Raw genomic sequence first — 21,899 nt, 5'->3', positions numbered from 1 at the left:
CGTATTTATGTATTTATTTTTTTAATCAGAACAACAAACCAAAATCAAGGTAAGGAACGCAGCACGCGACGAGGCAACGGGGCGTTATGCAGTGTCCACCACCTGCCACTGGGTGTCACTAAGAAGCCGGTAGTTCAGCTTGCGGTAGCCGTCGGGCTGAAGCCCCCGCTGCCGCCACACTTCCTCGTAGAGGCTGCGCACGACTGGAGGCGGCGGCGAGAAGCCGGCGTCGGCGGCCAGCTCGGCGAGGTACTCCCACTGGTCCCCGCCCATCACCAGCAGGTGGCGCCGCGCCGCACCGCCATCCGCCTTCTTCTGCAGCGCGAGCCGCGCCTCCGCCGCCATCTGGGCTCGCGACGGCAGCGACGGCGAGCCGGCCAGAGCGCCCAGCGCGAACTGGACCTGACGGATGGACGTAACCGTTAACACGACAGAGTTGACTCTTGCGCCCGGGCCCCGCCCCCTCGTCACCTGGCAATGGAAGTTGGTGAAGGGGCAAATGCTCTTGCAGAGCCCGATGAAGACGAGCGAAGGGAAGGCGGGCGGCATCATGAAGCGGTAGAGCGGCGCCACCAGCTGCTCCTCCAGCTCCAAGCCCAGCCGGCTGCCGTCCAGGAAAGGAAAGCTGAAGTTGTAGCCCGTGCAAAAGAGCAGCACGTCGGCGGCGCGCACCGAGCCATCCTGGAATGCCACAAGCTGCATTGGAGCGTACGATCTCTGGGTTGTTTGTGTCGAATCGTTGCCAAGCATGGACGGTCGCCGACGTAACATGGCTTCGCAATCGTGTACGTGCCAGAATCCAGCCTGCGAGATCTGGATGTTTTATGACCGATGCCGCGGCACTTTTTGCTCACCTGGAAGCAAATTCTGCCATCGTCCTGGACGGCCACCGGCGGACTCGACTGGCGGATCTCAGCCGGAAGAGCAGCCATCAAAGGGGGACCGCGGTGACTCAGCGTCACCTGCGAGGAAGGACAAACGCCAGTTAGGATGGACGGCGATGCCGCAGTGCCGACAAATAGACTTCGTTGCACGACAAAGCCTGTAAGTCAAGTCAAAGCATTGAAATGAATTGAAATCCCATGAATCCAATTCAAATAGAAATCCCGGAATTACATTTTTACCTGGGCGCCCGCTTTGGCCAGCTCCAAGGAAATGTCTATGCCCGACGCTTTGGCTCCCAGGACCACCACCGAGCGAGACGAGAAGGGTTCTGCGCTCCTGTACGCGTGACTGTGCAGAACCTGTCCTACATGAAGCCAGTCAGGGAAGTCTTTTGAATTGGAGCAAGTTAGCAGCGTCGCCGATCGCATGGATGTTTAAGGACTCGCCTTTGAAGTTCTCAAGGCCGGGCACGCTGGGGATGTTGGGCTCCGAGTAATGCCTGCGAGGCAAGCGGCTGAACGTGAGCAACAAACCCGCAGGCGCCCGGCAGCCGGCGTCTCCCGTTAGCGTCTCGTCTCACCCGGAACACACAAAGACCGCGTCGAAGGTGGCGGTGGTCCGGCATCCCGAGGCGTCGCACGCCGTCACCCGCCAGGTGGTCCGTGTCCGATTCTCACCGTCCTCCGTTGTCACGGCGACGGGCTTCACCTCTTCCACTGCGCTGCGGAACTGACACGGACTCAATGATACCAGATGTCCAGCTCCGAGAACAAGAGCGGCATCGCATCGAGACACAAACCGGACCTACGATCAGAACTGGAGAGAGAAGTAGCTCTCAAGCAAGGGTGTCCAAGTCCAATGCTCAAGAGCCCTTACCCTGCCCGTTTTATTTTGTTTCCGTCCTTCCGCATTCCTGACGGAAATGGTCGGGATCGTTATCAGACTTCTGCAGGGCTCGCCGATGAGCTGATCATTCCGATCCAAAAAAACGCCTTACTATACAAGGTCGTTTTTTTGGGGGCTAAAAACGCTTTACTATACATGGTCGTTTTCTTCGGTAAAAAACGCCTTACTATACAAGGTCGTTTTTTTTTGGGCTAAAAACGCCTTACTCTGTCGTTTTTTTCAGGCTAAAAACGCCTTACTATACATGGTCGTTTGCTTCGGTAAAAAACGCCTTACTATACATGGTCTTTTTTTGGGCTAAAAACGCCTTACTATACAAGGTCGTTTTTTTGGGGCTAAAAACGCCTTACTATACATGGTCTTTTTTTGGGCTAAAAACGCCTTACTATACATGGTCTTTTTTTGGGCTAAAAACGTCTTTCTATACATGGTCGTTTTTTTCGGTAAAAAACGCCTTACTATACATGGTCGTTTTTTTGGGCTAAAAATGCCTTAGTATACATGATCATCTGTATCAGAGGGGGAAACATCTCAAAAGTGCTGGAAAAGGGGCTCCCGAGGACCGGACTTGAGCGCCCTCAATCTACAGCCAGAACTGGATCTAGCTTTAACAGTTGTCAAGAGTCTTAAGTCTTGCCATGTGCTGCTGGCAAATTTACCTTGATGTGGGGGCGGATGCGGTACCGTCGACAGTAGTCCTCCAGGTAGCGCCGCACATCCTGATGCGACAGGAAGCTGTTGAGCTGCGGGTCGAACGGAAAGTCCGGGAACATCATCACCTCTTTGGGAAGGTTGGTCCTGTGCCCCAAAGAACAGGAAACCCAGTCGTGGGATCAGTGTTTTCATCCTCATCTTCTCCTGCAAGTTTTACATCGTCAAAGCGTCCGGGGTCGGAAGAAGAACTACACTCAGGCCTAAGTCTGGGGGCAAGTTCTCGGGGGGCAGACCGAGGACCGGGGGCTGGTCTGGCCACAGTAAGTTTGGTTCTCACCTGAGGTTTTTATACATGCTGCATCGTACGTCCGGTCCGACCCGTTCCTGGTAGCGCCAAGTCCCCCCCACGTTGGCGGTGAGCTCAAAGACGACAGGAGGGGCGAAGCCTTCCGGTCTGGACAGCACGTGTCGGGCCGCGCAGAGTCCCGCCGCCCCCGCGCCGATCACCGCCACCCGCAGCAATTCCATCGCATGGCAACTGCGGCAGGAACTCCTGCAATCGCTCGACAACGTTGATGAATAAAACAAGCGCTTTCCCCAGAAGCAACATCGGGGAAAGGAAAAGCCCCGAAGCAATATTTGCCCCCCCTCCCAAAAAAAAACAACAAATTTGCGAGTGAACCGTCCTTGCTCCCGTTTTCTACTTCGCTCGAGCCTGACTCGCATGAGTGTCCCGTGTCGGAACGAGCACGGACCCCGATCTGGGACCGGAACTTCACCGCGGCCCGATTTACCCCCCCCCCCCCCCTCCCAAATCGAACCCGCTATAGATCTCAAACCTCAACTAAAAAAAGAACAATCTCGAGACCGCTAAAATGATTCACAACAGGATAGAACCGAATCTCCAACCATAACTAGAAACTAACCAGAATCTGATCAACAAGCGCTCCTAAAAGCCAACAACGACAGACTGAAAGCATGCTACTCTCGTCATGGAATGTTGCTATTAACAACTTGACATGGGGTCAAGAAAAAACGCGTCCGGCTGACAATCGCATCAGGGAAACGAGACAGCTCCGTGACTTTGTCGCAGCTTGGACGAAAGAGCCAAAAGCAAAAACAGTCCAAAATCGAACTTTTCGCTCCCGTTGATACTAATAACGCGGTGAAATTGAAGTTTACGTCGCGTACCTGTGTCGTTCCGCAGTAAAAGCAAAACAAACATTTGCGACTTTTGACCAGGAAGTCGTGCTCCGGGGAAAAAGACATCTCATCTTTCCGGTCATGGGACTTCAAAATAAAAGTATCACGCTCTTGCTACTTCCTTTTTGAAGCCGAACAACGCAACGTTCAAATCGGTATGGCAACGGACTGAAAAGCAAGTGTCGCCAATAACCTGCCGTATTCGTATGATCAGACTGATCGGCTGTTTACTGTGCTTTTTTTCTTCCGTCACCCAAATTTAATTTTGCCCCGCAATACGTAAGAAATAAATAAACAGCTCGTTGTACCACTCAACAGTGTTTTTGTTCAAGCAATTGTTTGTGCCCTATGGACAAATAGAGAACATAAAAGAAGAAAATCCAGATTTCTTCCAGAAAACCGTCTTCAACATTTATTGTTTTTCTAGCCGGCGAAAACAATCGAGCGGGCAGCAGCTGCGGTCACTTGGCGGTGGCGTTGGCGTGCTGCGGCGGCGGCGGCTGTTGCTGCTGCTGCTGCTGCTGCTGCTGCTGAGGCGGCGGCTGCTCGGCGAGCGCCTGCTGCAGCCGCGTTCGCTTCCTGGAGTAGTGCTGCCAGTGGAGCAGCTGCTGCTCGTCGATGAACTTGGCGCACTGCGCGTTCACCAGCTCCTTGCGGAAGTGCTCGTACTGCAGCAGCTCCAGCATGTGCAGGCAGTGCGGGTACCTGCGCGGGGCGCTCGCACTCAATCGCTGGATTTTGCTTCGCATTGAAAAGGCAACGAACGGCAAATGGCTCTCGTGCGGTTTCGGGAAACTAATCCGCGTCAAAAATCATCCGGCCATCAACGTGAACGGCCACTCTCAGCATTTTGGCGGTCTTACTTGAGAAACTTGGCGTAGTCGGGCTCCTTCCAGTACAGCAGATACTTGAGGTAGTTGATGAAGGGTCTCTCCCTCAGGAAGCCCCTCTGAGCCAGGACTACGCGCACGCAAAGTGTGTCATCGGTCGTGCGTTGTGTTGCAAAACAAAGGCGCGCACTTACAGTTGAGATAGTTTGGGTTGGCCAAACATTGGATGAACTCCAACTCTGACTGGAAGCGGGTCCGAGCCTGTTCCTCTGTGGCACGCACACAAAACAATACATTCAAACGTTGACTCTCTCTTGTGGCACACAAGTCAATCACTACCCAAGTTCACTTGCCATACATACCCCGCCGTCTAAATGTCTCAAGACATCATGTGGAGATGTAAGTGTGTTATTACATACTCAAAATTAATTATTCTATTAATTCCATTCAATATTTTAGTGCGTCATCACTGTCAGAATTTTACTTTCACCTCCTGCTGAGTTAGCTTCGTCTTCTTTTTAGAATATTTGTTACAGAAAAAAAATCGTTCGGCACCGTATATTTTTACTTTGGTCAACTATTATTTGTACCTTACTAATCCCATTACACCGGAATGTCAAGGAAATTAAAAACAAAGCAAATTAAATATGGATTTTAACGACCATTTTTGGGGACGCTGCTGGGACGGTCATGTCACCGATCACGAGATCGTCGAATGAAACAAAATGGACTTCTATCCACGTATGAAATCTACCGATGTGATTAATCACAACAAAAGGAAAATACGAAGGAAAGGAAAGGAAGTTTAGAAGACGCATTTGGCGTGTAAACGTATGGCCGAGTAGCTTTAGCTTGTTAGCACAATGGAAGCTGGAAGAAACATTCAAGCTGACTCACCTGTTTCCATAACAAAAGTCGCTCTTTTCGTCCGCCGAGCAGAGGAAGGCGAGAAAGAGAGAAAACGTGTCGAAAAGCGTTCGCTGCTTTGTTTGGTCGTTCAGCCGTAAGAAGAGACGGCCATGTTTGCCGGAAATGAACGACAACGACGACGACTTTTTCGCGACATTTACGTCCATTTACGATATTGAGAACATGTCTAAAGATTACGCTAGAGGGAGACACTTTGCAACCAAAACACTCGATCATTTTTGTTCCATTTATTTCATTTGAGTTTTGCCACTTCATACGCCGTATATAGTGTATTTAATTAACTTCATATCTCAACAGCGGGAGGTCAGAAGATGATGGTTTAAAAGCGGCCACGGTTTTGTGTGAAATGTTTATTGAAAGATCATAAAAATTAGCATGTTACATATATGTACAATAAGTCAAAAACTTGAACATAAAAACAACATCAATACAAACGATAACCTCAAAAGTGGAGTCCAACGGAAAATAACATTAACATGAATGCACTACACATAAAATTCACAATATTACCTGAAATAGGATCTTCATATTCTCCTCCTAATAAATGAAAATAGATTATTAACAAATGTCTCTATCAAAACATACATTTCCACCGCGTCTGATCATGAAAACGTTGCCGACATACTCGGGAGCGCTCTCAGTCAACAAACGGTCAAACGTAGGAAGCAATTTTTCCAAAGCAGATCATGGCGTTCAAAACACCACGTGACAAGCGAAAGAGAGCAGCTGGAGCGGCGAAATTAAATGTGCGTCGTGCCGTTGGCCCACTCGGGGAAGGAGTCCAGAGAGAACAGGACGCGGCCCCACGTGTTGATGGCCACGCTGATGCACGCGATGCCGATGACGTTCATCACTACGCCGGTTTTCGCCTGCGGGGGGCGCACGGTAAAAGCACCAGGTTATGAACACGAGCATCCGGACGCTGAGATTTCTTCCCGGTTTGACGGCCGGCGTGGCTAAAAGGTCGCACGCGACGTCGACACGCTCGCGGCTAAAGTTCCGTCGCCAACTACGAGCATTCGGCTATGTTTGTACGTATGTTTTTCTTATTGCTACAATGCCAGCGTAATATGTTCGAAAGCATGCGCCCGGCCCGCGGGTTTATCTTGGCGTGGTGTCGCGTTGGCCGCGCAGACTCGCCATGTCGGCTACTTTGAGGTAGCCCGAAGAGAAGACGATGGCGTTGGGGGGCGTGGCCACGGGCAGCATGAAGGCAAAGGAGGCGCTCAGGGTGCACGGGATCATCACGTACAAAGGATTCACGCTGATGGACTGCGACTGCACGCATAGGTCGCACAACAACAACAACAACAACAAGAGAGAAAGAAAGAGCCACGAGCCACAGATAAGCTTCTCGTCCCGAGAGAGGGTTCTCGTCCCCCAGAAGATGACTTACCATGGAGGCCAGGATCGGGAGGAGGAGGGTGGCCGTGGCCACGTTGCTGGCGCACTCTGTGAAGGTGGCGGTGAGGAGGCACAGGACCACAGCGATGGCCCACGGCGGGATGGAGTGAAGCGGCGTCATCTGCGAGCCCAACCAGCGCGACAAGCCCGACTCCTGAACAACGCAGCCACATCCGATCCGGAGCGACTCCCCAGTCACAATCTGAGCCTTTTTCTCCGATCGGAGCCGTTTCCCGCTCACCTCGCTCCCTTTGGCCAGCGCGAAGCCTCCGCCCAGCAGCAGCACGATGTTCCAGGGAATCTTGGCCTGCGCCACCTTCCAGGTCAAAAGGGGAGGGGCGGGGCCTCGGCACACCTGCCCGTCTGATTGGACGCGACAAAGCAAAAAAACTTTCACCTCAGTCAAGGAGATCGTCTCCTTTCGAGAATAGTCAAATGCTTGTTGGGGGGGGGGGGGCATGCGTATTTTGGATGGCAACTTGCCCCCACCACCTCTTGTTGAGTAACAAAATTTGGATGCTTTCAGAATCAAGTTGTAGTTTCATGGAAAAAAAAATCCTATGATTCAAAAAGTGCATTTGATTGCGAATTTTTTTTAAATCGTTATTTCAAAAAAAATCATACTCGTAGCATAATAAAGAGTTGTTGTTTTTTGAAAATATGAGGAGCGCATTTTGTTTGACTTTTTTCTTCAAATGTCAACTTCTTCCTCATAAGATCGCAACTTCTTCCTCCTTTTTTTTTTTGAAAAGCAAATGTTGAAATGTTTTGTTTGTGTACGTGCGCGCGAGTGGACGCGGACGTGTCACTGACCCGCGTCCGAGCTGTGCCTCCAGCAGAGGAGATATTTGGGCGGCTGGGACGGCAGGATGAACAATAAAAGCGCCACAAAGAGGGAGACGGTGGCGTCCGTGACGAACCTGCAGAGATGTGGTGCCTTTCAAAAGGTGCTTTTGAAAAAAAACATTTGAAAATAGAGCAACCGCAAAGTAATGACGTGACAAAATAAAATGTAAAGAAAGTAAGCAGCTTTTGCCACATTGTTTGCTTCAAATGAACATTGCGCTGCTCCGTTTGGTGTGTGCATCTTGGCCACCTGGGGGAAGAATCATCCATCCATCCATCATCTCATCCAAAGGACATACTACTATACTGTACACAAAGACACTCACAACTCATTAAGCCGAAGTGATATTCGTTGTTCTTTATAGAGGATAAAGAATACACGCATGTGTTGCTGCCACTTCTGTTCAGATTTTACATAACGCCACAACTACCGATGCTCTTCATTAGCCCATCCGTGACATTTCGCGTCTGATCAGACTTTGTTTTTGAGGTTGTTGTCCATTGTGCAAACAAAGAGGACTTTGGATGTGTTCGAACATACAAACCGTTCTCATCAACGGTGTTATTTTTCGCCACGCGACAGAGAGGTCATGCTCACTTCCTGCCGCGGCAGAGCGCAAATATTGAAAGGACGCGCGCGCACACACACTCGCGAGCCTCGTGGCCGCTCTTTGTTGTTTACGCAAAGTGCTGGTAAAAGGCGTCGTTATGCAACCTGGCAGCGATTTCATGAATGAACATGAATGGCGTCCACTTTGGTCCCCTTTTCAAGGTTCGGAGACTTTCATTGACGGATCGGACCGCGCCCGCATGAGGCGAAGCCAATCAGACACCTTGATGAGATTTTGCAAGAAACAAGGTTAGGTTGATTTGTTGTTGTCGGTGTCGCCGTCGCTTTGACTTTCGAGGAAAAGTCGGAGATAGCGTTCCTGACGGGTTCATTGAAAATGAAGTCAGTTGTGGACGTAAAACAACCACAAATTCGTTTGCGTCTTCCTGACCGCTTAATACTGTCCCCGGTGGCCAAGTTAAATATGACGCACACCAGCGGGAGCTGAAATCAACGAGACGTGATGCTCAAACGATTGAAACCTGTTATAGCGGAGAATCATTTTTCCCCTTGCATTTTTTTTTTTTAGGAAACAGGAAACGGCGGGCCGACTCACTCCGCGTCGGCGTTGAAGGCCCGCGAGGCCCAGCCGTCCACGAAGCGCGGCTCCCGCGTGAACCACAGCAGCACCATCAGGAGGAAGAGCGCCATCACGCTGGCCTCGCCGTAGGTCACGTGACCCAGGCGCCGCTGCTCCTCTTCGATGGCGTCGCGCGCCGCTCGCTCCTTCGCCGCCCGCCCCGTCCCGCACGACCACGCTCCCCGCAGGCTGACAGTCGGACGACACGGCAACGGGGTCATGCAGCCGAAGCAGGCGGCGAGAGAAAAGTTGCCGCGCGCTCGGGGGGCTGACCCGCGTCCGATGAAGACTTGCTGCAGTAGAATCCAGGCCGTGAAGAGCATCATCAACATGGTGGGGAAGGCGAAGGCGAACCAGGACGCCGAGTTGATGACGCCGCCGCTCTGTGGGAACAACCTGCGGGACGCGGCGCTTTCACAATAAGAGCGCCGCCGCCGCCTGCGCGCGTTCGCGCTTTAGCCGGCCGCGCACTCACTGGCTCATCTGGCCCAGCAGAACCAGGTTGGGTCCGGTTCCGGTGAGCGTGGCGATGCCGCCGATGCTGGCTGCGTAGCACACGCTCAGGAGCAGGCCTTTGCTCAAACGCTTCCGCCGCTCGTCCACGCCGTCGGCCTCCCCCGCCTCCGACGCGCAAACCACGCTCGACACGGACGCTGAGGGCACAGGTCGCCAAAGTGTTCACACCCTGCGGCGGCCGGTCGCCCGTAGACATGGTACTTAAGGCCCGACTAAGTGAGGCGCCTTCCCTTCCCCCATTCTCCGCCCTCTCCCGTTTTTTCTTCACACTCTCCTGCAGGAGAGAAACTCACCCGTCCTTCCGGAAGCATCCGCGTCAGGCGCTCGGACGACGGAGGCGGGGTCCGCGGCGCCTTCGCGCGCGGTCTGGCGTCCTTCTTCTGCGTCGTCACGGCAACGCAGCTGGTCCAGCACGGCCTGCACGATGGGGACCATCATGGCGGCCGTGGCCGTGTTGCTGATCCACATGGACAGGAAGGCCGTCACGCTCATGAAGCCCAGCATCAGCCTGTCGTGGATCCGTAGCGGAGCGTTGCAGAAACTTCACAGCTCCAAATGTGGCCAATTTCACATTTGACACAAAAGGTGTAGCAACACACGTAGAGGGACAATACGCCGTCAAGTATGGACTCACAACGCGGGTCTGACGCCCACCACCAGTAGGACTTTGAGCGCGATGCGTTTGTGGAGGTTCCAGTGCTCCACGGCCACCGCCACCATCAACCCGCCCACAAACAACATGTTGCTGTCTTGCAGGTACTGCATGCACACCTGCACGGAGAGACCTTTCGGCATTTTCTTCCACATGCTACCGGCGTACTCAATCGCGGCATGCGGCGCGCACGTATGCGCAAGTTTACATCTTTGGACCGCATGATGCCGAGCAGGGGAAACAAGATGGTCGGCAGCAGCGCCGTGACGGCCAGCGGCAGGACCTCCGTGCACCAGTACAGCGCCATCAGCAGGATCACGTACGCGCACGCCGCCTCCTGCGCACGCAGACAAACACGCAGTTCGCGTAAAACACACAAAACACCGCATCGTAAGCGGAGCGCATGAAGTTCATCGGTGGCATCCAGAGACGGGAAGCAGGCCAGATGTAGCGCGCGTCGGCGGGGGGGGTCACAGCCGGGTGTCGCGTCAGCACCAAGAAGAAGGGCGGGGGGGTGGGGGGGTGTTTGCTTGAAAAATGTGACACTTGTTGCTTTAAACGCCGACTGAGAGGGTTCTCCCTCTTTTTTCATCATTTTGTTTTCTTCTATGATCGCGTTGACCAAAGGACGCCGAGAGTACAAGTCAGGAGCGCGGCGGGGAGCGCACGCGGCAACGTCCAGGTCGGCAGCGCAAACATCTGTGACAAACGCTGGGACATTTCAAGACTTTTTTTCCCCACATTATCTGTCTACGTGTGTCGCTGCAGCCCTTGTGTTCCTCTTTGTATGGTTGCCGGCCGTGACGACGAAGGTGAAAATGAGGAAGAGCGTGAGAAAGTAGCAAAGGCCGGCGGGAGGCCGGCGGGACCGGCTGAGCGCAAACACGCCACTTGGGTTTCACTGACGGGCCGTTCGCACGCGCGCGCACGTACACAAACACGTGCGCCCACACGTGTGCACGTGCACACGGCGGGGCTGCCATGTTGTCTTTCAAGCAGGCAGGGGGGGGCGAGGAAGGGTGGAGGGGCAATATTGATGAATGGAAAGGTCGCTGAACTTGGAGCCGATGCGCTGCGCGGGCTTGTCAATCAGTGACAGCCGCGAGGGGGGGGCAGAAAAGTCGAGGAATGAAAAATGCCACGCAACGCGCCGCGAGCGGGACCTCAACGGATAAACGCGTTGAGAGAGCAACGTCGAAGGAACGAGTCGACAACTTTTGAGCGTCGCTTGTTTCCAAAATGACAAATGAAAAAGTGCCAGCGCCAGTTTTCTTCCCGGAAAACGACCGAGCGATGAGACACATTTTCAAACGTTTGCAAAGGCTTAAGAATGAAAAGGTGGACCCGTTTAATCCCAGCGGTCACGTTTGTGAAGGACAACAATGATTTCATTTACAGGGCTCGAAAATGTTTTATTACCGATGACTTAAAAGGGCCGCCAATGGCACATTTAAATGTCTGGGATGAAAAAGGGTTCAACGAAGAAGGCCCATTTGGAAGTCAAAAGCCGAGAAGATGTTCCTATGAACATTGGGGATGAACGCCCGACGTTTCTCAACGAATGTTGTCAAACGTGTCGAGAAATGACAACTTTCAGTGAGGAAAAAGGCGTTCGCGGTGCACTTGGAAATCGGTGAAACCTTCCAATGACTCAAACGTGGGAACGAAAAATGCAACGATCGAGAAAACGACCGGCAATCAAACACATTTCGAAATTAAACATTGAAATGGATAAAGATGGATGGAAAAAGATTGTTGAAAATGAAAACCCCCCCCCAAAAAAAACATGAAATGCTTATCAATCAATGAAGATGGAAAAGAATTGAAATGGAATGGAATGCGCGGAAATGTATATGAGAAGATAAGCTAACCTTTATTTGTCCCGCACTGGGGAAATTTGCGGTCTACAGCAGCAAAATTGGGGGGGAATAAAGTGCACCAAATAAATGTTTTAAATGTATAATAATAATAAATGTATAAATGACGTCGCAAATTAAAACAACGAGACGAATATATTTTCAACTCTACGAGCGAATACGAAGACTGAAACAGTCATGAATGAAGACAAAACATTTGACGGAAACGTCGGAGTGAGCGAGCGAAAGACAGAATTGGCCCCGCGGGGTCACCTTGGTGCTGAGGGCGAGCGGCAGCAGGACCAGCGGAGCCGAGGCCACCACCCAGACGCCCTTCAGACACCACACGGCGCGAAGCAGTCGCACCCGCACGGGAAGCACCGCCATCGACCGGGAGCTGCAGGAGCCAAGAGCTGGAGCACCACCAGGACCAGGACCAGGACCAGGAGGATGAGGACCAGGAAGAGGAGTGGCCACCAAGGTGCGGACGAAACTTCTTCAAACTTCTTTCTGCTGCCAACACGCTCCTCATTCACTCTAAATAGTAGACGTGCGCGCGCGCGCGCGCGCGCGCACGAGGGCAACAGAAAGAAGCGCCGTTGAGCGCTGCTGAAGGAAGGAAGGAGGGATGAATAAACGACCGTCCAATGAAAAGGAAAGGAAAGACGAACGAAGGAGAATGATGACTGAATAAACGACGTCGGATGGCCGGTGAAGGAAGGACGACCGAAATCGGATCCTCGAATGACTACATGGCAGCGTCGGTTGTCCAACCGGGAAGAAACGAGGAATCATCTCAACCATCAGCGAAGCGATTGAATGAATGCGCGAGTGACGTGATCATTGAGGGAACCATCAACGAAGGAATGAGGAATGAATGAATGAATAAATGTCGGCTGGCGGTCAGCGGGCGAGTCGAGTTGTGATTGATGTGATGCGAGTCTGCTGCCACCTCGCGGCCGCTCCTTGGTACGGTCGCGCCCGGTGCCGCGGTGCCCCGGGGACGGCGGAGTCCGTTCCGCGACCGCGCGAAGCGTTCACGTGACACCCGCACGGACAAAAGTCGACGTGTGGCGCGAATGTTGTCGAATGCGGACGGACAGACGGAAGTGGGGACGGCGAACCGAAGACAAAGAGACGGACGGAGCGGGGCCGGAGTTTGAGCTCGAGCTCGCCATCCCGTCACGCGGACGGCGGGTCGGGTCTCGGCTGCGCGTCCCCGCTCGGGAGCGAGCCGCCGACGCCGGGCGCGCGCCTCGCTGTCACGCGCGCCGACGTGGAGCGAGAGAGCAACGCTGCTGCGAGGTGAGTGCGCGTCAATCACTTTGTCCTTTGCTTCCATGTCTTCCCCCCCCCTTTTTTTTTTGTTGTTGTTTTTTCAACTTGAGCAATTTAGGCGCGCTGCACAACCGCAATTGCTAAAAAGTCGAGCCGAGTCCAAACGCGTGCACTTTTTGATCTTTTGTCGCGCGCCGACGTAGGTCGGGGGGCATTTTTTGGGGGTGACAGCGTGTCGTCACCACGTGACCGTCCCGCAAAGGTGCCAATAGTGGAGAAGTCACACCCTGTACTTGGGCAAGAACGACTCTGGGGGAAAAAAATCGAAGGGCTGAGGTAAGGATGAATAACAATGATAATCATAATACTCAAACGACAAATCTTGGCTGTGAAAAGTACTTAAGTTCCGACAGAGTCGTGGGGAAAACAACTGCAGTTACACTACGAGAGTATTTGTACTCGGTTACTTCTCCCCGCCGCGCGTGTGCGAGCGAGTTTGCGCGTGAGCGACGTGCACTTTGACCCTTTGGCAGCCTTCCGATGATCAATTTACACGACCCGAGAGGCACAAACATGTTTTTTAATTTAGGCTTTTTGGAATCTCCCAACTTGTTCCTTGCCAGGTCAGCGTGTGTGTTATTATCGACAACAACCAAAACCTGAACTGAATTAAAAAAGAAAAAAAAACACACATTTTTGTTCAGTGCAGGCATGAAAACTGAAATCAGAGTGAGGAAAAATTCATGTAAAAAAAAAAAATATTATATGTGTGTGTGTGTGTGTGTTTCAGGATGACGCGGACGACCCCGCTCCTGCTTTTGGGCCTTGCGGTCTTGGTTGTGGTTCAGGTATCGTCAGCATGGTGAATTAATGTGCCGATGCATCGTTCCAACATACCAGATCAACGTCGGCCGGCGACGCCCTGGAGACGTCTTGGGGTGTCCCCGGGGTAGCATTGAGGGGGCTTCTTGGAGGGTCTGCAGGGTGTCTCTCGGTGTTTCTTTTCTTCGGGTTGTCCCGAGGGGGTCGTCGGCATATCGGCGCTCCAAAAGGGACAAGTCGCCGTGTCAGCCGCTCCATCGGGGGGGGGGGGGGGGGGGGGCACGCCCCATGCAGCTCATGGACCGCAAACGGTCACCCCCCTCGGTTGCCGGGCGTTGACGTGGGCCTTTCGCTGTCTGACGCAGGCACAGACGGAGGACGAGCCGGCGGCCGGCGAGGATGAACAAGCGGAACCCATGGAGCTCTTCACCACGCCCGCCACCAAGATGGCCGCCGCCACCTCAGACTTTGGCTACAACCTGTTCCGCGCGCTGGCATCCCAACAGGACGGCGCCAATGTCTTTCTGGCGCCCGTCGGCGTCTCGGCGGTCCTCACCCAGCTGGCCCTGGGTGAGCACTTTGGGAAAATCAAACTGACACAAACCTTTAGGGGAGGTCCCGGGGTCTCTCGGGGTTAGCTCTTCAGGTGTCTCCGGGGCGCGTCTTGGGGTCTCTCGGGGAATCTTTCGGATGGCTCCGAGGGTGTCTCCAAGTTGGGCTTCCAAAGGGTCTTTTGGTTGGGTCCGAACCCCTTCCGAGGGTGCCTTTAGGACAGGCACGTCCAGCGGCGGTCCTCAAGGGTCGCTCTCCGGCCTCCTGCAACATGCGTGATTCAAACCATCATCAGATCATCAGCCCCGGAGGACCGACTCCGCACAGCCCTGCTTTCGGGTTTCTGTCGAGGCTGTTGTAAGGGCGGGCCTTAAGGATGCCCGAAGGGCGTCTCTGCGCTGTATTGAGCAAAGCGGGCTAATGCGGTGGGTTCCACAGGCGCTTCCGAGCGTGCCCAGGGGCAGCTGTTCCGGGCCTTGCGCTACCACACCCTGCAAGACCCTCAGCTCCACAACACCCTGAGGGACCTCCTGACCTCCGTCAAGACAGGCAACAAAGGACTCAGCACCGCAGCCCGCATCTACCTGGCCAGACGTCAGTCCGCGCGACCCGGACCGAATCGAAATCGCCCGTCTCGACCCCCCCCCCCCCCGCGTGCGCGCGCGCCGTGACGCAAGGCCACTCTTTTTTCTCTCAGGTCTGCGCCTCAAGCAAGAATTCTTCACCGCGGTGGAGCAGCAATACGGCATCCGGCCCAAAGCCCTGCAGGGCGGGGGCCGAGACACCAAGGACATCAATGACTGGGTGGCCTCGGAGACCGGCAACAAGGTGCAGCGCCTCCTGGCCAAGCCCCTGACCAAAAACCCCGGAGTCAACGCCGTGGCCGGCGCCTACTTCAAAGGTGACAAGCGCCGTGACAAGAATGCCGACGACGATAGAACAGCAATGACAACATCGACGCACCGCACACACACACACACACACCGACGAGAGCAACGGCAAATGTGCTCCCACCAAACAGGGAAGTGGGTGACGGCGTTCCCGCCTCAGTCCTTGCAGAACTTCCAGCAGGAAGGCAAAGCGCCCGTCCGGGTTCCCATGATGCAACAGGAGAACTACCCCATCAAGATGGGCGTGGACTCTGACCTGAGCTGCACGGTGAGCCAGGAAGGGGCCGTCGGCCCGCCGGAGCCGCCCCCCCGCGGCCGCCCCGCCCACCAACCTCCGCCGCTTGCCTTCTCGTTGCAGATCGCGCAGATCCTCCTGCAGAACCAGGTGAGCATGTTCGTGTTCCTGCCTCAGGAAGTCACGTCCAACCTGACCGCCCTGGAGGAGACGCTGACCGCCGAGTTTGTGCAAGACCTGGGCAGCACGCTGCACGCCGCGCACGTCACCCTCACCATGCCCGTCCTCAAGTTCAGCTACGCCGCCGATCTCCTGACGCTGCTCCCCGACCTGGGTGAGTCCTCGGCGGGCCTTTGGACGGCCGCGTGTCGGACGGATCTTCAGGCGTGGTCTCGGTTCCCCCGCAGGGCTCAGCGATTGGCTAGCCGACCAGGATTTGGAGAAGATCGCGGCGCAGCCCGCCAAGCTGGTCGGCGTCAATCACAAGGTCGTGATGGAGATGGCGGCCGAGGGCGACCAATCGGCACCCGCCACCTCCGCCACCGGTCACCTGACCTACCGCATGGACCGCCCCTTCCTCTTCCTCATTCGCGATGACGCCTCGGGGGCCCTGCTCCTCATTGGGAGAGTGATCAATCCCAAGGACCTGACCATCTAATACACGCACGCACGCGCACACACACACACACACACACACGCACACACACACTCTTAGCAGGTCCTAGGAGGGCAGCGAGAATGAGGGGTGATTTTTTTTTTTAATTGTCACTTGTAGTACAGTACATTCATGTGACGCTACAAATTAAACATGACAATAAAAAAAAATAACACGCATTTTATTTCTTCCTCCGAGAGGACTTTTTTTTAACTTATCAACTTTGACTTGTAGCGCCACCCTCAGGACAAAACACACACAGACACAGGCACGCGCACACACACAGTGATGAACTCTCCACATGTGGATCATATCACATGCACACACATTTCCCATTTGTCTCCACCCATCAGAGGAGTGCGCGCGCGCGTGTGTGTGTGTGTGTGTATGCGTTTGCTTGCGCACACGCGTGCGCCTGCCATGTGGTTTTGATTTTATCGTCACATTCCTGAGGTTAGCCCGGTGATTCAGCAAATCAGGAAAAACCCCCGAAGAAAGAAAGAAAGAAGGAAGGAACGAACAAAATATTTGTCACAATTAATCCACGTTGACAAAATGATGAGTAAAAATATCACCACCACCACCAACCAAAGTACTCAGGTGGCGGCCAAACGTTTGCTGCCAAACCATGCACACGCCCTCACAAGAGACACAAATGCACACACGTAAACAAACACACAGACTGAAATAGACCGACACACACACACACGTAAACCGAAAACCACAGCGACCAACACACAAACCCATAAACATGCACAAACCCACACGCAACCACAAATATACACAGAGGAATAAACAAATGTACAAACACACACACACACACACACACACACACACACACGCACTTGCCAGACATGTAAGCTGGTTGTCGGAGACAAGATGGCGGCACGAAGCATAGGCTGCATTACATTAGCGTGTGGCTAGCAAGGCGACAGGAAGTAGCGTTGGGTTCGGGTTAGCGCAAGTTAGCCCGGTGGACATCAGTGGAACTGCAGCTAGATCGCAGGCGACATCCTGTCCTACGTTTCGCCTTTGAAGCGTTTTGACGTGCGTGATATCCAGCTGAAGGTCCACGTACTTTGTACGAGGGCACCCTTTGTCCTGACGAAAATTACCATCCGACGCGCCAGTCCAAAGAATGCCATCGCCTCGCAAGCGCTACTCGTCCACGTGCCAGAAAGCCAATTGTGAAAAATGTGGACCAAAGGCTCCGAGGCTTTCCTCAGGTGCGTCCCGGGTTGACGTCCTTTTCTTTGCCGCGCTCGCTCACGAGCTCGTAGGCGCTCCGACCGGCCGCCTGCGGGCCCTCGGGCCCCGCCCTCCTCCTGTGCAGGACCAGCGCCGTCAAGCAGAAGCACAGAAGACCCCCACACATGAAGACCCCCTGAACGCCCAAAAACCTGCAGACAAAAAAAAAAAAAACCATCAGCAAATGCCTCGAGATACGAGTTGATGTAATGCGTTTGGTGAACCCGTGATGCCCGAGGTGTCAAAGGCGGCCAGCTCAACCGAAAGGAGCCGAACGGCAAAAATCGCAAGGTGCTACGTCTGTTGAAAAGAGACCGGCCTGTATCTGAAGCGGTCCAAGTCGTAGTAGAGACAGGAAGTCTGCTTGCCGCACTGGCGGTCCCACAGGACGCACGCGGAGTCGATGACGAAGCCGTAGAGGACCGGGCAGGGCATGAAGGCTGCGGACGACGCGGCCGCATCAGGACAGGCCTCGTCGGGCGGCGCGACCACCCAACGACGTCGTCCTACTTACCCAGGACCCGGAAGAGCATGTACTGGATGCCCACCGCCAAAGACTTGTCCCGCGCCGACACCGTCCTGCACGCACGCTCACGCAAACACAAACGAGCCAAAGACACACGCGGGGTGAGCGGCCGCGCCGACGGAGCTTCGGGCCGCCCGGTTGCGGAATCTCCGTGCCTGAGGATGATGACAAAGGACGGCGTCTGGCACAAGGACGCCGTGAGACAGGTGGCGGCCATCAGGACCACGAAGGGCCAAAGGAGGTGGCCGCAGCGGCCGCCGCAGGTTCCGGGCGCCGCCCATCCGCCGGCCCCGCCCACGCAGCCGCACTCCGTGAAGTTCTGCGCGGAAACGCGCGGCAAGGTTTTTCCCGCAGCGGCGATGACGACGAGGCGAGCGCACGGGTCCTTACCGTGACTTTGTTGGCGCCGTCCGTTTCCATGGCGACGCAGCCGGCGCGACACGGGGACGTGAACTCGACCCCGTCGGACCCGCACACCGGACGGAACGGATCCCGGGCGCACCGACACGTCGAAGCGCAGCGCGCGGCCGCACGCCTGACGCGCACGCGCACAGACATAGACGCGCTTGCAGTTTGGGACTTTTTGCGCGGGGCCGCGGGCGGCGGTGCCGTTACCGAGGGGGGAAGACCCCGTCCACCGTCTGCGTGGGGCAGCCCAAGAGGATCAGCGGGAAGGCGCAGCAGAGGCTGAGCAAGATGGCGGCGGCGCAGAGTTTGCTGGCCCCGCCGACGCCGAGAGCCCGGCGCCGCACGAGGACGCCGCCCGACACGGTTCCCAACACGGCCAGAGGGATGCTCACGCCGCCTTGGTGGGAGGGCCAGAAAACGGGGTTGGCACACCTGCGCGGGATCGGGCGCGCACGCACGCAAACAGACACACTGCGGGCACCGATCATCACGTTGGAGAAGTCCGCCGGCTGGCCGAACTGCTTCTCGATGAACTTGGCCATGAAGGTGGCGAGGCCGGCCACCATGGCGGCGAGGTTGACCTGCGCCAGGACCACCAGCAGGTAGACGGGCCTCCGCAGGGTCCGGCACAACATGGCGGGAAAGCCTAAAGGGGACGCGCCCACGCGCACCATCAGACAAGAGCGAGCGGCGCCGACGGCGAGTCGGGCGGGAAGCGGACGCTGACTTTTGAGGAAGTGAAGAAGGCCGACTTCCTGGAAAATGTCCGGCCGACGCTTTTCGTCTGCTTCCGACTCTTCCTGCGCAGACACAGACGCGTGACGGCGCCGAGGGCCTCGTGACGGGACAAAGGTGGCGCGCCGGCGGCGTCCGCCTGACCTCCGGCGCCATGCTGCGGGGGAAGAAGAAGTACGGCAGCGCCGCCGCGAAGAGAAGGCACGACGCCACCAGGAAGCCCAGCCACCAGGCGCCCACCCAGCGCAGGTCGCCCCGATCCAGCTGCGCCTCATCTGACACGCACGGCGCATACGGTGTAGCGGCGAAGGCGGATTAAAAAACAAAAAAAAAGCAAAAAAGTGCAGACCTGCGGCCATCTTGTCAAAGTCCACGTAGAATCGCAGCAGGAAGGCGCCGCCCAGGAAGCCGAAGGCGGGGCCGACGGCGGTGACGGCCAGTAGGACGCCTGACAACGAGCGCGGCGTCACGAAGGTCACGCCGGCGGAACCGACCGCGAGCCGACGGGGGACGGCGGCGGCAAACCGAGGTAGAGCGGCGAGTTCTTCCTGCTGGCGTGGTCGTCGATGTAGGAGATGCCGAAAGGCTGCATGGGCACGGAGGCCACGCCCAGCAGCAGCTGAGCAAATAGCAGCAGAGGGTAGACGCCCTCGTGGGCGAAGCTTTCCCGCTCGCCGCAGCTGCGATTGGACGACGGCGCCTCGGCCGGAACGTTCTCCCGGCGGCACAGGCCGGAGCCGTTCCGGGCGGCTGCGTGGAAAACGAGAGAGGCGGGCGGGACTCGGGCACTCACGCCACCTGCGGCCGCAACGCGAACGGCGCCGGGCGGGCTCGGGACTCACGAGCGGCGCGGTCGCCGTAGCGGTACGGCCCGCTCAGGAAGTGCGGCAGCGCCATGAGCAGCGACGCCAAACAGGCCAAGAGAGCGCCGCAGCCGATGGCGCGAGGGCGGTGGACGCGACTCCCCAGGAAGCTGACCAAGACGATCAGCAGCGTGTTGCCCACCTGGAAGACACGCCCGCCCGGCCGGCGTCAGGCCTCGCCGCCCCGCAAACCGAAGAGGAAAACGACCGAGTGGTTGCGCCGACCTCGTTGAAGGCGGCCAGCAGGCCCGACTTCTGACTGGAGAGACCGTAGCGCCGCTCGATGGTGGAGATGGAACTCTTCATATAGCCCGACACCAGCAGCTGCGACAGCTGCAGCACGCTGTGACACGCCACAAAAACCTGCACGGCCAAAAAACATTTTTTTGGAATTCACCGCCGCACACTCGGCTCAGCATCCCGAGTGGATTCGGCCATTTTGAATCCACACGGGACGTTCCAGGCCTCAAGAGTGAGCAAAACAAAGAACAACGCAGCGTTATCAGTTTCCTCAACAGACACGAAAGTGGGCGGTGGACATTTCGATCATCCGATGACGCCTGAAAAAGTCTCATGAGCATAATTGTTAGGGGACATCGGCCATTTTGGATTGAGGTGGCCCGTTTGGGCGAATTCCGGCACTCGCATGTTGGAAAACAAAAATTACGGGGGATCAACACGAGAACGCATCTCTCGCTTAACAGGACGTACAAAAATGTCGCCGGGACCCGCGCGTGGACTCGAACAGGAAGTCAGCCATTTGGGGTTTGGGCAAATTCAATGAAGGGTTGCTCTCACAAAACCGGGCGCACGTGACTTTTCAGAACAGGATGCGCTTATTTTGTATTCATTTCATTTTGTCAATCGTTACCTTGACGCTGCCGAAGACGTTCCTGCTCCTCGCCTCCATGACGACCGGCGACGCGCGAGGGAGGCGCGACGTCGAAGCCTGCCCGCGCGTCCGTCGCGTGCCCATCGGGAAGACAGAAGGTCACGCAGGTCATTAAGGCGGGAAGGCGGCGGCCCGTCACCGGTGGAATGTGAGCATGCACTCGGTTGCTCCACCTTGCAGCCCAGCGCGAGTTAAGTTGAGGGAGCGTCGGCGCGCTCGATTAGCGATGCAGTGTTGCGCGCGCGACGGTGAGAGCGGCGCAAAAAGTTTGCAGCGCCTTCGCCACGATCACCGTCACGCGGCTGCATGGGGGGGGAGCTCCAGAAAAAGACCCGGGAAAAAAAAATCGCACAGACTCACCGCGGCGGTGGTGACGATGATGATGTTGAAGAGGAGCAGCTTGTTCCCGTAAAGACGGAGAGGACGGCTGAGGGAGGGGAGGAGGAGGAGCCTCGTGGAATTTGAACCTTGAGGCCAGAGAGAGTGAGGGGGGGGGGTGCGGGGGGGGGGACAGGAAGTTGGACGAGTAAGCGCATGTCAAATGTTACAAAGTCAAGTCAACAACAAGCGCCGGAATGTCCCCCCCGCCCTCCCGGAGAGGAACCAGCAAGCTCATGGCCATCCGTTTCATTCAAGCAACAAAAGTAGCAGAGCGTAGGTCACGTGACCAAACAAACGGGACATCAACCGAGTCATCCGGTCGCGTCATGGTGACGTCAGACGGGACACGTCGCCACACCGACGTGACGTCATCGCGGTCACGTGACCGCGCAGACATGTCACAATGGCGGTCACGTGACCGGCACAGGGCGACACGACGAGGCTCCGGCGACCACCCCGACCCGGCGTGACGCGATGGCGATGGCCTTACCTGCGGCTTCACCTTTTGGTTTGGGTTTTTGGATAGGAGAAGTCCGGCAGGG

At 55.7% G+C, this 21,899-nt stretch overlaps 5 protein-coding genes across 20 annotated transcripts; 1 reads left to right on the top strand and 4 right to left on the bottom strand.

Annotated features, from left to right (window-relative positions):
* Positions 1-3,889, bottom strand: LOC147194247 (uncharacterized). Of its 3 annotated transcripts, XM_086131212.1 has the most exons (9): positions 3,637-3,889; positions 2,783-2,998; positions 2,451-2,589; positions 1,466-1,614; positions 1,332-1,384; positions 1,125-1,249; positions 855-962; positions 472-681; positions 1-402 (listed from the first exon to the last, which is right to left on the bottom strand). In XM_086131212.1, exons 1-9 carry the CDS (start codon positions 3,729-3,731, stop codon positions 85-87), a joined length of 1,413 nt encoding a protein of 470 aa, XP_085987338.1. In that variant the 5' UTR covers positions 3,732-3,889; the 3' UTR covers positions 1-84. The 3 variants fall into 3 exon arrangements, with proteins under 3 accessions (XP_085987338.1, XP_085987339.1, XP_085987337.1); XM_086131213.1 differs by having other exon boundaries at positions 2,451-2,649; positions 2,783-3,889; XM_086131211.1 differs by having other exon boundaries at positions 2,783-3,889.
* A 144-nt stretch (positions 3,890-4,033) lies between these two features.
* On the bottom strand, positions 4,034-5,541 carry med31 (mediator complex subunit 31). Its single transcript, XM_086131214.1, has 4 exons — positions 5,376-5,541; positions 4,673-4,747; positions 4,512-4,608; positions 4,034-4,353 (listed from the first exon to the last, which is right to left on the bottom strand). Exons 1-4 carry the CDS (start codon positions 5,383-5,385, stop codon positions 4,110-4,112), a joined length of 426 nt encoding a protein of 141 aa, XP_085987340.1. The 5' UTR covers positions 5,386-5,541; the 3' UTR covers positions 4,034-4,109.
* Positions 5,542-5,738: 197 nt separating this feature from the next.
* Positions 5,739-14,340, bottom strand: LOC147194245 (Na(+)/citrate cotransporter-like). Of its 3 annotated transcripts, none has more exons than XM_086131329.1 (12): positions 14,048-14,340; positions 10,225-10,353; positions 9,999-10,135; positions 9,658-9,872; positions 9,324-9,501; positions 9,122-9,244; positions 8,825-9,037; positions 7,626-7,732; positions 7,054-7,175; positions 6,805-6,966; positions 6,549-6,686; positions 5,739-6,277 (listed from the first exon to the last, which is right to left on the bottom strand). In XM_086131329.1, the coding sequence occupies exons 1-12, from the start codon at positions 14,228-14,230 to the stop codon at positions 6,149-6,151; spliced, it is 1,836 nt and encodes a 611-aa protein (XP_085987455.1). In that variant the 5' UTR covers positions 14,231-14,340; the 3' UTR covers positions 5,739-6,148. The 3 variants fall into 3 exon arrangements, with proteins under 3 accessions (XP_085987455.1, XP_085987456.1, XP_085987457.1); XM_086131330.1 differs by lacking the exon at positions 14,048-14,340 and adding an exon at positions 12,146-12,416; XM_086131331.1 differs by lacking the exon at positions 14,048-14,340 and adding an exon at positions 12,239-12,416.
* On the top strand, positions 12,962-16,483 carry serpinf1 (serpin peptidase inhibitor, clade F (alpha-2 antiplasmin, pigment epithelium derived factor), member 1). 4 transcript variants are annotated; one of them, XM_086131334.1, is made up of 8 exons: positions 12,962-13,177; positions 13,941-14,012; positions 14,338-14,542; positions 14,963-15,118; positions 15,222-15,425; positions 15,546-15,682; positions 15,773-15,983; positions 16,057-16,483. In XM_086131334.1, the coding sequence occupies exons 1-8, from the start codon at positions 12,962-12,964 to the stop codon at positions 16,305-16,307; spliced, it is 1,452 nt and encodes a 483-aa protein (XP_085987460.1). In that variant the 3' UTR covers positions 16,308-16,483. The 4 variants fall into 4 exon arrangements, with proteins under 4 accessions (XP_085987460.1, XP_085987462.1, XP_085987461.1 ...); XM_086131336.1 differs by having other exon boundaries at positions 13,055-13,177; positions 13,941-13,998; XM_086131335.1 differs by lacking the exon at positions 12,962-13,177 and adding an exon at positions 13,360-13,486 and having other exon boundaries at positions 13,941-13,998.
* Positions 16,389-21,484, bottom strand: slco2b1 (solute carrier organic anion transporter family, member 2B1). 9 transcript variants are annotated; one of them, XM_086131323.1, is made up of 14 exons: positions 21,337-21,484; positions 20,956-21,033; positions 20,310-20,447; positions 20,064-20,226; positions 19,747-19,971; positions 19,571-19,669; positions 19,214-19,496; positions 18,968-19,132; positions 18,694-18,883; positions 18,469-18,613; positions 18,234-18,397; positions 18,067-18,131; positions 17,872-17,992; positions 16,389-17,704 (listed from the first exon to the last, which is right to left on the bottom strand). In XM_086131323.1, the coding sequence occupies exons 2-14, from the start codon at positions 20,992-20,994 to the stop codon at positions 17,324-17,326; spliced, it is 2,178 nt and encodes a 725-aa protein (XP_085987449.1). In that variant the 5' UTR covers positions 20,995-21,033; positions 21,337-21,484; the 3' UTR covers positions 16,389-17,323. The 9 variants fall into 9 exon arrangements, with proteins under 9 accessions (XP_085987449.1, XP_085987450.1, XP_085987448.1 ...); XM_086131324.1 differs by having other exon boundaries at positions 21,150-21,399; XM_086131328.1 differs by having other exon boundaries at positions 17,375-17,704; positions 19,214-19,286; positions 19,366-19,496; positions 20,956-21,403.
* Between the last annotated feature and the right edge of the window lie 415 nt (positions 21,485-21,899).

The sequence above is a fragment of the Hippocampus guttulatus genome, chromosome 15, assembly GCF_054856545.1.
Source record: "Hippocampus guttulatus isolate MCC_2025c chromosome 15, RoL_Hgut_1.0, whole genome shotgun sequence".
NCBI lineage: Eukaryota > Metazoa > Chordata > Actinopteri > Syngnathiformes > Syngnathidae > Hippocampus > Hippocampus guttulatus.
The sequence above is the reverse complement of the archived record's forward strand: the minus strand, read 5'-3'. Positions and strand labels throughout refer to the sequence as shown.